This window comes from Xenia sp. Carnegie-2017, unplaced genomic scaffold (assembly GCF_021976095.1).
Source record: "Xenia sp. Carnegie-2017 unplaced genomic scaffold, XeniaSp_v1 HiC_scaffold_4, whole genome shotgun sequence".
Lineage (NCBI taxonomy): Eukaryota > Metazoa > Cnidaria > Anthozoa > Malacalcyonacea > Xeniidae > Xenia > Xenia sp. Carnegie-2017.
The window spans coordinates 3,872,524-3,885,610 of record NW_025813504.1 but is presented as its reverse complement, the minus strand read 5'-3'; the positions used below and the strand labels follow the sequence as shown (position 1 = coordinate 3,885,610).

The 13,087-nt window shown below is 35.3% G+C and overlaps 1 protein-coding gene across 1 annotated transcript; it reads left to right on the top strand.

Moving 5' to 3' along the window:
• Positions 1-1,027: 1,027 nt before the first annotated feature.
• On the top strand, positions 1,028-12,624 carry LOC124455538 (lysosomal aspartic protease-like). The gene is given in 8 exon segments (XM_047006172.1): positions 1,028-1,269; positions 5,416-5,672; positions 6,680-6,798; positions 8,006-8,180; positions 8,183-8,204; positions 9,532-9,805; positions 10,703-10,801; positions 12,027-12,624. Coding segments are annotated over 8 exon segments (1,173 nt in total). The 5' UTR covers positions 1,028-1,204; the 3' UTR covers positions 12,189-12,624.
• The last annotated feature ends 463 nt before the right edge of the window (positions 12,625-13,087 follow it).

Below are 13,087 nucleotides of genomic sequence, written 5' to 3'. Positions count from 1 at the left end.
TTATTTTTCGTAATGCGTGGATTGTGCGTGTTTGTGAGCGATGAATATCGCTGCATATAATTTAATAAAAACAACAGATAGACAAGTGGTCGTGGTATTTGAACAGACTATTGATCAAACCAAACTTAAAGGTAATCGCAGTATATTGTAGTATAATATATATTTATTTTCGATTAAAAATAGAATAAGTGATTTCATTTCGTTCAAATTGGACCATTATATTCAACATTACTGTGTGATTTACGTGGTTGTATTCTGTATACATTAAACGAAACCCTTTTTAACGAAAAACTGTGCTGTGCCTCTTGCTCTTTTTTAGACTAAAGTACTACCTATGAGTTGGTTTTCACCTTTTTTGCGATGAGTGTAGTTTCCCTATTCCTTCCTCGTTCGACACACAACGACAGACTGAGGATAGTAAGACTCAAATGTGCATGGACATTATTACAGTACTTCTTATATTAAAGAATATGACAACATTCAGGTTTCATATAACAATTTGATCTGGACAACAGAAATAAGGAAAGCATATAGATCAATGTAGATTAGATATTTTTGAGAAAAAAAAGACAAACCTGTGTTCCCAAATCCTTTTTTTGCTTCATTTCCACAAAAATTAGTTGTGCTTGCCAACTCGTACTCTCTAAGGAGACTTTGAGATTCCTCTACATTTTGCACAAGTTCAGAGCGTTCAGACAGTTTGATTTTAAATAAAGAAGTCGCTGCTGAAATGTCAATGCTTTCCATATGTATAAAAATGTTCTTGTTCTTATAAGAACAGTTTACCAGCGGAAACATAAACAGAAATTTAACTTCGTTTGTATTGTGTGGTGATGTGCAATATGCAGAGACTGTTTACAATTTTAAATTATTTCCATTTTCCCGCGATAAGTTTTAAATTTCCGCGAATTAATGCTTTACACGCAAAATTATCACGCAGAATCCACGCAATACGAAAAATAAACCTCGGGTGTCGGAAATCATCTTCGTAAGAAGTTTCCGAATGCGCCTACTTTGCTCTCCGAGTGTGAATTCCCCTTCTATGACGTCTGTTTCGCAACTCTACTTCTTGTCTTGTGACTTATACGTGAGTGGTGAGCAGGAGGTTCTAGTGCGAACGTTGAATGTTTGCTCTGGATTGTCTTTGCCTTGGCAATAATCTTTCGTAAATTTGCTTAGATTTGTAGTATTGAAAGATAAAGTCATGGAAGTTGGAACTTTGTTTTTCATTCTTTTTGTAACATCTGTTTACTCGTCACAATTGCATAGGTAAGTGTTGAATTTTACATTGAGTAAACGTGCTTTCTTTCTGAGAGATGTATTATATATTTGTGCTTTATTCCTTACACTGGAAATTTATATCGAGTATATTAAATAGATATTTCTTAATGAGTCTAATGATTGTTTCCCTAAAGTATACACAACCAGCGATTCCGCCGAATTATGTGAACGAAATACGGCATCAATCACAAAGAGACTATAACCAGACTCAGACTTTACTTTAATTATCGACTTTTCTATCGTTTTTTTTTTCTGTAAAGACACGCAGAAGAACGTAGTCCAAGGTTATTGTGCAGTTCACTTATCTTTGAAAAGTAAAATGAGCTTCATGAACGACACATGTTTTAAATTTTTTCACGTTCTTCCCAGCATATTTCTGACGAAATATTTTGATAGAATATTGGGAATTTCAAAGACTCTAACAGAAAGCTCCGAATTATAATTAATGGCAGTGCATGGTTACAAGCCCCAATCACTTTCAGTTTGTAAAGAGCTCACTTATAAATAGCATTGAATAAATGAAAAGAACGCGTGTTTAGTTGTCCTTGCACTAGTTGTATGATCTTCTGTTAATATTTATTATTACCATACTTACCACATGGATGGTTAGGTGCAAGCTTGAGCAACCTGGCACATGTTTTGGGTTGCTTGGAGTCCAGGTCCCGAATAGAACAACTTGCATTCAGGACCTGACCACCACATACTTGCACCTATCACATTGAAAACCATTTCGATGGAAAAAAAATTTTCTGGATGTTCTTCATACGAATGTGTTGAATAATGGTCAGCTTATTTACACTTAGTTACTTATATACCTTCCTACGTCATTTGGTCCCAGGCCGTCGCTGGTACCTCTGATATTAACCTTGGTTACTATGTAACCTCATTATTGACTGTGGTGTGCTACAGAGCTCTATTATCTTGCTTGTCATTGATCAAAACCAGGTGTTAGTTGTTAAAAGATCACATTGTAGTTTTATAAACATGAAAATCGAGGAAATATGACCATCAATACTGTGGGTTTTGTAAAGAGATGCATATAACATGTCAGCCTGGTTTCAGGCAATTGTCTGAAATTAATTTGCATGGAAACATTTTAAAACCTCCATCTTGATGTCTCAGATTATCTTAATGTTTTTGTTCAAATTAGGATTGTTAGATGTCGTATTACATGTATTTTCATAACTTTCCCATATTGATGTTCACCCAATGTGGCATTGGTCAGAAAGACTTTGGGAAACAGTAATTTTTCAGGTGACACACCGGATGCTGAACATTTGCCTTTGTGCAACTGTGACAAGAACAATGGAAATCTTTGACAGCATTTTTTTAATAAAATCACTCTATTACACAATAAATATTCAATAGTTTCTAAGATCTTAATTATTGTCTATGCTTTGAGCCAATAATAACTACAAAACACAGTGTAAATGTCACACGTGGGATGGGAAAGTTGCCCTTACACAAGCCATGTAAATGTTGCTCTGACAACATTTGGCATGCTGGCATTTAAAAGCATCAGGAATAGGTTGTTGTATGGAAATTGTCCGATAATGCTTCTTGAACCTTGCTGTTTCATAAATTATCTTTGTGGGTCATTAAAAGAAATTGTAAACTCTATTAATACTTACATATTCCTTTGCCCTTTCTGCATCATGTCAACATCATGTTAAGTTTCATTTCAACCATTATCAGATTGTTTTGTTTTTGATCTTGAGAGCTACTTCTGTTGTATATAGCATAACTATAAAGCAGACCAAGACTTGTGTATATACACAGTCTAGAGCCGTTTAGATTATTGTTATGGTTATTGCATGTGTAGTGAACAAAAGTACCTGAATAAGGCCTAGTTTTAGTCAATGACTGCTAATGAATAGCAGATAAGTGTGTCAATCCTATGCAGCTGGGTTTTTGTAAAAATATGGAGAAATAAGTCAATTTTTGTGAGAAAACATTCAGGTTAATAATACATGACAATATTTATACAAAATATGACAGAGAATAGCTCAACATGATATTTTATGGGGCTGCTCAAGTTGGATTATATTTCGGGGACTCTTTTGTGGGCAGTGCCATGCCATGTCGGGGATTTTTTGTGAATGCTGTTGCTCTTATGCCATGATATTTTTTTAAGTTTGCTTCATTAAACAAAATTCACAATTGCTTTAGCTTAACAGGTTATTATTACTTCTATAATTAATATTTTGTGAGAAAACTGACACCCTTTTCTACACTCCTGGCTTAGGCTAAGAAAAGGTGAGCACTTTATTTACAGTAAATCCATCCCTGTAAATGAAAGGGTACATGGATTGAACACTCAGTGGAGCAGCCATGATTTTCTGTCAAGAGTAGGCAGACAGAAGCAAAGGGGGCCATAACTGTTGTTTAATAAATATAATACATGTAGAATATGGCTAACATTTTCTTTTGGGTGGTGGTGGGGGGTGGGGAGGGTGTTGGGCAAGAATTATGTTGCACGTCATAATAAACACTGTGAGAATTGAGCAAAGTTTAATTGTAATCACACTAACTAGAGATTCTATTATATATTTACAATCTAAAACCAAGTTGTATTCAACAAGTCTTCAAATGCTGCAAAATAGTAACCATACGCCTACTCACACGACATTAACGAACCCGGGTTTAATCCAGGTTAATTTTTTTTCATATATACAGTACTAAACCATATTTAACCTGAGTGAAACTCAAACCTTCCTTTATGTCGTGTGAAGGGGGCTTTATTTGAACTTAATTTTTGGCGATTATATTTTCGTGATTTTTTTCGAGGCCATGTCTCACGATGGTGACACACGAAAATAGTAATTTAAGACATTTCTGAATAACATTATTTTTTTATAAAATTAGAAGGTTGAACTACCATCTACATATTTATTTACGAGCTGCGCACGAGTTTGATGTAGAATCGTCGTTTGAAAAATTTACTATTTACTTTACTAATTTACTGAGTTCGATTAAGTACGAATAAGTCATGATTGCTTACCACTTTGTGCATGAATGAAGTACATGAGTGTCTAACACTTCATGTAAGAATAAGGTACACGATTACATACCATTCATGTACATGCGTAAAAATTGATCAGCGTTGTTATCGTGACTCAGCAACATTGTTAAATTATTTACAAAATTAACTTCACACTTGTCATTTCGTTTTCGGCAAGCTCGTCTTTCATTTTCATAACAATTTACACCACACATTTTCTGTACACACAATACAATGACGTAAGAACCAGATAACAAATACGACTAGCCTGAAGTTTACTCCTCATTTGACTCTGAAGATGACTACCGCTAAGGTTGTCGAAACGTCAGTCAACAACAACAAAAACAGTCCTCAGGACTGTACCAACCTGGACGATCTACATTTACAAACATGATGTTGATCAAATAGCAAAAACATCATTGCAAATAATTGCGTTTTGTTTATCTCGCCGTAGAAAATTTAAGTGCCTTGTGACAGTTTTGTTTGCGTCACTTTGTATTTTTTGTATCAATAAAGTTTCCCGCTTCTTGTTTGAAAAGTTTATAGGATTTTGATTGGTTGCTTTTTCATGTACTTGACCTATCAAATGTTTTTCATTTAACATCATTTGACCATGCTGTTATTAATATTGTTATTAATTGTTCGTGCAATGGAAAACACTTGCTCTTTTATCACTGTTGTTTTTGCTTGTTGTGACAATAATGTCGACGATTGTTCAATAAACAAGGCTGGAACAATATTGTTCCAAAACAGCAAACAGGTTTGTTCTATCAACCATGCTCACATATTATTCCAACATGTTGCAACAAGGTTCGTTTAGCAATCGTTAAATATTGTTGGATCAATATTGTTAACGATTGATAATTTAACAATGTTGCTGAATCATGATAACAATGCTGATCATACGTTGCATAACGAACAATGTTGCAACAACCTGATCAATTTTTACGCGTGTACGCATAAATCGGGTACATGATTATTCATTACTTCATGTAAGAATGATTACATAGCTCTTCATTGCAGCTCATATATTGTTTTAACCATAGCATCGTAAAAACACAATTTTTGTGCATTTAATAAATAAACAGAACAAGTAATTTTACTCATTATACAGAGCTTTGTTATTTCAATAGAATTCCTTTGACAAAGATTCCCACCATCCGCTCTCAGTTAAAAGAGATAAATGTTCCAATTCCCGAATCAAATACAAAATACACCAATAACGAGCTTGGCTTTCCTGATGAACAACTTAATAACTACCTGGATGCACAATATTATGGTCCAATCACTATTGGAACACCACCTCAGGATTTTAATGTTGTTTTTGATACGGGATCGTCAAATCTTTGGGTTCCTTCAAAACACTGCAGTTGGATCAACGTTGCTTGTTGTAAGTACCTCCATAGAGTTTTAAGATCTTCTGAGTAATGTTCATTTGCTAGATACGTAATTTAGTCTGTTATGATGTCATGGTTTTGATAAGGTTGATCAGTCTTCACGAGTAATATACGACTGTCATTCTTACTTCACGAGTAATATACCACTGTCATTCTTACTTCACGAGTAATATACCACTGTCATTCTTAATTCACGAGTAATATACCACTGTCATTCTTACTTCACGAGTAATATACCACTGTCATTCTTACTTCACGAGTAATATACCACTGTCATTCTTACTTCACGAGTAATATACCACTGTCATTCTTACTTCACGAGTAATATACCTCTGTCATTCTTACTTCACGAGTAATATACCACTGTCATTCTTACTTCACGAGTAATATATTACTGTCATTCTTACTTCACGAGTAATATACCACTGTCATTCTTACTTCACGAGTAATATACCACTGTCATTCTTACTTCACGAGTAATATACCACTGTCATTCTTACTTCACGAGTAATATACCACTGTCATTCTTATTTCACGAGTAATATACCACTGTCATTTTACTTCACGAGTAATATACCACTGTCATTTTACTTCACGAGTAATATACCACTGTCATTTTACTTCACGAGTAATATACCACTGTCATTCTTACTTCACGAGTAATATACCACTGTCATTCTTACTTCACGAGTAATATACCTCTGTCATTCTTACTTCACGAGTAATATACCTCTGTCATTCTTACTTCACGAGTAATATACCACTGTCATTCTTACTTCACGAGTAATATACCACTGTCATTCTTACTTCACGAGTAATATATTACTGTCATTCTTACTTCACGAGTAATATACCACTGTCATTCTTACTTCACGAGTAATATACCACTGTCATTCTTACTTCACGAGTAATATACCACTGTCATTCTTACTTCACGAGTAATATACCACTGTCATTCTTACTTCATAAAGACATACGTCACTTTCATTCTTATTTCTAGTACTACACAACAAATACGACAGTTCGAAGTCCAGCACCTATGAGAAGAATGGCAAAAATTTTTCCATTAGATACGGTTCTGGAAGTTTGTCGGGATATCTGAGCACAGACGTTGTTCGTGTAAGTAGTTTTTTTACCAAAATGAAACTTGGCTTGGCTGCCAAGGTGTTGATAAACTTGAGTTATTCTTTACAATTGACTTTAAGATTTGTAAGAAAAATTAACGTAAATGTATACAAAAGACATTTTACAACCCATATCCTAAAAACCTAATCCAACCACGAATAGGAAAACCTTTACTTGTTGCACGTAGTCTATGTCGGTTTATACTCTGATTGGAAATTTTTATATGAGCAATTCCAGTACGTGTTTGTGGAATTACTGTCTTACTGTAAATGCTCGTTTTAGCGCCGCTGCCCTTAAGCAACGCTCTCGGTTAAGCGCCGCATTCAGAATCCAGAAAAGTTATTTAGCACCGCATCCAGTTAAGCGCCGCATCTCAGATATTGATATAGTATAGTTTTCGTATTAATAAGCAATTTTTGGATGACGTTGAGCATGATATTAAGAATTATTCAGACCAAGGTCAACGTTATCTGCCGAAGCGAAGCTGAGGCGGCTGGCGGATAACATTGACCGAGGTCTTAATAATTCTTGATATCATGCGAAAAACGAATTCAATTGTTTTATTATTCACCTCAACTAACTGAAATATTATTAAAACTGATAAATGTAAAACATTTTCAAACCTTCGCTAATTTGTCGATGAAAGAAACGGTTTTTTCAAGTTTTTCTCGTTTAAATATGCTGTAAATATGTTCAAAACCAGCTTCGTCGCTTTTTTAGAGTTTTCCGCTTTATTTTTGCTCAAAAGCTTTTGCTTATCGTTCTTAAAACTGTGGCAAACATCGTTGTTTTGATTTTTTTCAAACCGCCTTTTAATGGCGTCAATATTTGTAGAAACTATTATCTGTAGGTATGACGTCATAGTTGCAGATATCGAGAAATATCTGCAGATTGTTGACCAATCACAGCCGAGAATGCTCACATAGTGAATAATAAAAGGATATATTTGGTGTTTTTTTGCCTACCTAAAAGACATTATTTTCGCTAAGTTATATTGTATTGTAGCTATCAAGTAAATAGATTTTGTCTACTTATTTTTTTTGGGGGGGAGGCAATAAATATATTTGGTGTGAGCCTTGAGTTGAAAATTATTTAATCAGCGACGCTCCCGTAAAAGCGCCGCATTCGGAATCTGGAAAACCAAATAAGCGCCGCGGTGCTAAATCGAGCACTTACGGTATGTGTTACGCGTGTAATTTAGGTTGGTGGAATGACCGTAAAGAACCAAACATTTGCTGAAGCCATAAAAGAACCTGGTGTTGCTTTTGTTGCTGCTAAATTTGATGGTATCCTTGGAATGGGTTATGACACAATATCTGTTGACCACGTGCCTTCAGTCTTCACGAATATGGTGAAACAGCATCTTGTAAAGAGTGCTGTTTTTCCTTCTATCTTAACAGGTTTGGATTTTTTGTTTTGTTCATTTGCAACACAAGAACTGGTGTTTTTCTACCATTTTTTACCCTGCCAGTCGTACACTCATTCGACCCTCAAAACATTCATCTTAATTATCGGAACTCCGCTTCCTAGAAAACATCTCTAGAGAATGGCATCAATCATATATGTGAATTGTCTATCGATTTATTGAAACGTGACACTTTTTGCTAACTGGAAAACATTAGTTATTTAACAAATAGATAATATTGAACCGTTGTCTATACAGTTATAGATACACGGGTATGACGTCATTTGTGATAAAAACTAAAAAATGTGGCAACGAGCCGCCGTGGCGAGTGGTCGATTTTGGTAAATATCACGTTCACGTGATCTATAGGATTGAAGAAATGCTATTGACTAGCTTAGTCACGTGATAAAATGTGATTGGTTGACAAAATAAAAAGCAATGGCTGATCAATTTTGTTGAAATTTTGTCTTCGAAGACGAAGTACAAATTAATGTTTGTACAAATTAATCCGTGCGTATGTCTTCTTATAGATCATAGCTCTCGACCAATGAAATTGCTCAAATTCTTATGGTTATTATATAAAATTATTATAATCGTCAGCTGTTGCTTTAGCGGCAAATCTCCTAAATTACCAGGCATTTGTCATCGTGCAAACTAAATAATGAGTTTAGTTAAGGGGTGTTTACATGTATCCGGAATGAGTTTCGATCCGTAATGAACTCATTCCATTTTAAAAGAAATCCTACTGCATGTTTACTTGAATCCGGAATGAGTCACAACTGAACCCGGATCGAGTTCATTCATATTTTCATTCCGAATCGAAATTTAGTTTTAATCTCATGTAAACGCGTATTGAGTTTCATTCTAGAATGATATTGTGATTGATGACGAAGCGCGCATGCACCATGTGTATTGTCTTCTGGGAAATTGAAGTTCGTAAGCAAATAAAGCGGCTCAATGAGCTAAAATGAGTGCGAAGAAAAACAACAATTAGTTTCATGCAAGTGTAAGCTGTATTAACGCAGGAGCAACAGAAAAAAAGGGTTGCTATAATGTTTATGTTCGCCATCTTCAAATTTCAAAATTCCGCAAAATGTCAATCCTTGTGTTGATTTCCCATGTAAACACGGATTAACATCACGTTTCGATCGGGATTGAAAGTCATTCCGGATTCATGTAAATACCCTTAGACGATCAATCTCACTAGTTTCATCATAATCCTAATCCAATCTTTTCTCGGGCTTGTACGATTAGGGGACCAATTTGTCGAACATATGTAGAATTAATATATGTAAACAAGCTTTCTACATTCACTTATTTAGGAAGACCGGACAATCCCCGGGGGGTGAACTTGTTCTCGGAGGTTCTGACCCATCCCATTATACCGGTGATATTACGTACGTTCCTGTAACGAGGAAAGGCTATTGGCAGTTTAAAATGGATTCTGTGCAAATTGTTGGTAGTAGTGAGAGTGGATACTGTGTTGATGGCTGTCAGGCTATCGCTGATACTGGTACGTCACTTCTCGCGGGTCCCACTCAGGAAATAAAGGAACTAAATTCGAAGATTGGTGCAACTCCTGCTGTCAGTGGAGCGGTATGTTTATCATATGTTATGAATTTGAGAGGGAAAAACTGTTCAATTTATCCCAGTTATATTGTGGTTATACGTACCTACGTACTCCTCGATATATAATAATCACAAGGAAAGCTTCTCGTAGATTTCGACATTGTGCTCTTAACAAAATTCTAAATAGATCGAAATAGTGTCTATGAAGTTATGTAACATAAAAAGTTCATTAGCCGAACAGAAAAGTGACATTTTTAGATTTTCATAAATAAATTGAAAGTGCTACCATGGCAACATAAACGCGCACATATACGAAACGATATCGTTTTACAATTAACAAATAAAAGATGCTTACTGTGTTTGCACAGGCTTATGCAAACCGAGGAAAGCTTTGGGAGAACTCGAGTGCTGATCATTGTAAGCCCGAGATAAAGGTCTGAGCGTTGCACATGCTCGAGAACTCTCACAAACGTCGCCAAGGATTGTATAAACCAGTGCAAACATGAAAAACATCTTTTATTTCCTTTATAAAATGATGCGAAACAGACAAATCTGAAACATTTCAATTTTCCTTTAAAATGTATTCACGATCGAGCTCAGATCTGTTTTATTGTTTTTATTGATTAACTAAGTATAAAAACTTAAATTTTTCATGTCTAGTTTGACCAATTTTTGGTTGATATATTTTATTCGCTATCATTTACCAACTTTGTTGCTAGCAATGCAATTTCGTAGGAAATATTTGTTTGAGTTGCAAGTAGCTACATGGCGTGTGCCTTGATTCATGTTCATGCATTACAAACTACAAACCGAAACATGCTGAAATTTTTTTACTTTCAACATTAAAATAGTAGTAATGGAAAATGTACAAATGTTAGCAGGTTGATTAGTTACTCACTTACAGTCATTCACCTTTTTTCATAGTACATCATTGATTGCTCGAAAATTTCATCGCTGCCTTCAATTTCGATCAATCTCGGTGGCAAGAACTTCACTCTTACTGGTGAACAGTACACAATCAAAGTAAGCAGACAGACATGGTTCTATTTTGGTTTTTTGAAAAGTAGCGGTTCCAGGATAGATCAGAATAAATCATAGCAGACATCTATGAAAACGCATGCATCTAGTACTATAGAAAACGCTGTTTGTAAGGCTTTTCTGATAAATATTACCAATCAACGTATTTCCTATTTAGGGTTTGTTGTAAAATGTTTTAACGTGGAAAATTAATCATGCTAATGTATTTTGGCTTACCCTGCATCCGCTACTGGTATTTCAGTAATAGAGAGCTTTAGCAAGAATACCACTACAACTAAGAGTGCAAAGATTGACCGTGTAAGGGAATGGCACGAGGAAGTTTGTCGTCGTTGTTGCTTTCTCGAAATGTTATTTTAGTTGTAAACAAACAGAACGAGCTTTTTTGACTGTAAAAAACATCGCATTTTGTGAAGCAACAACGACTCTATTTGTCAATTGCAATATTGATGAATCAGTAATACTGATTAGCGAGAATATAGGACGCTATAGAGAGTAATCTTCACTATTTTGCATTTTATGGATTATATATTTGCAGTATTTTACTTTACTGTTTCTGTACAATTCGGTTTGCATCCCAGATACATGGAAGCTTTGCAGGTCATATTTTTGCTCGAAAATACGTACTAAAGTAAAGCCTGAAAGGTCGAAAATAGTTTTGTAAACTAATTTCTTACAATGAAAAAATATACCTACTTTCTTTGGTTGAAAAGACATCGTAGTCGCGACTGCGAATTTTTACCAAAACGTTGTTTGGCGGCTACGTGTATCTGTTCTCACAATGTTCTCGCGCCAAAATGACGTATTTCGTAATGTCGTACTCGTAGTCTTTGCTAAAGCTCCTTAATATTAAACCTGTGAGGTGTAATTTTTAGTGTATAACTACTGAGTGGTCTAGACTTGAGTCTCGAGAAGAGCGCCATTTAGGCAACAGAGTACAGAGCATTTATAGGGTCTATAGGATAGTTACTCGCAAATCCTAGGATTTCATTGTAAATGTCTGGGTGTCTGCAAAAAAAGTCCAAAGAAAGACAAATAAAACAAGTTTGTGACAAAGCGAAACGCTCGCGTTTCGTTATAGTAAAGTAAAGCTTGTTCAACATTTCTAGAGCAGTTAGATATGTACAAGCAGAATCAGAAATATCTGCTTTCGAGTTTTCGACATCATGCTCAGTTCTATTTGATACTTCTAATCGTGTATCTTTTAATTTAGGAAACAATTCTTGGGGTAACGGAATGCCTGAGTGGTTTCATGGGTCTGGATATTCCAAAGCCAATGGGTCCTTTGTGGATTTTAGGAGACGTATTTATTGGTCCTTATTATACAGTGTTCGATAGAGAAGAAGATCGGGTTGGATTTGCGAAGGCGGCCTGAGCATTTCCACCAACTTATAACTCAATAGTTTATGTGATCTGCATTATATGAAAAAATTGTTACTTCTGAATTAAGCCTCATCACAACATGCTCAAATTTCTGTATGTGGTTTTAAATAACAACAGTTTTGTTTATATTTTTATTATTACGCATGCGTAAAGAAACTATCTGGTAGAAGTTGCATAATATGGTTTCATATGTTAAAGAAAGTGTTGTGGCTGGAAATTGCAAAAAGCAAATCAAGGCCAACTCTGATTTCTAGCATTCCTGATTTTTATTTGTGAATTGGCTAAATACAAGTCTATTATTAGTATCAGTACTGACAGTGCTGTAGTATTTTATCTAACGTTAGGGATAATGTGGACTAATAGCCCATCTTCATTTTTTTTTGTCAATTTGCTATCTAAACCAATAAAATAGTAATGTGTCCATAAAAGATGCGACATCGCCTTTGTCATTTGTTGTTTACCATGTAATCGAAGTTTACTATACCACGTGAGAATAGTACTTTGACTGCAAAAACACTTCGTTTTAGACTTTGAACCAAGCCAACAAAGCAATTGCTATCAGGTTCAATACCTTGATTATGGCAGCCAGTATAGTAGTTAAATACACAGCAGCAAGTTGCGCAGCGAAGTGGGCTCATTTATGTTCCTACAGTGACGTAGTCAGAGGGGGTCCAGCCCCCCCTGGCGAAATTTTTGTCCCCCTAGAACCTTCAATGCTATATGTTTTACGTATATTATAATGTTTAAATGACAGCCGTATCCCCTTTCACTTTTGACTGCCCCCTCCTTTGACAAAAAATCCTGGTTCCCTATACTGTCACCCTGTACTAGTACTTTGTTAAAGTTTTATAAAAATCATTGCTATACTATGTTGTGATGTTACAGTTGTAA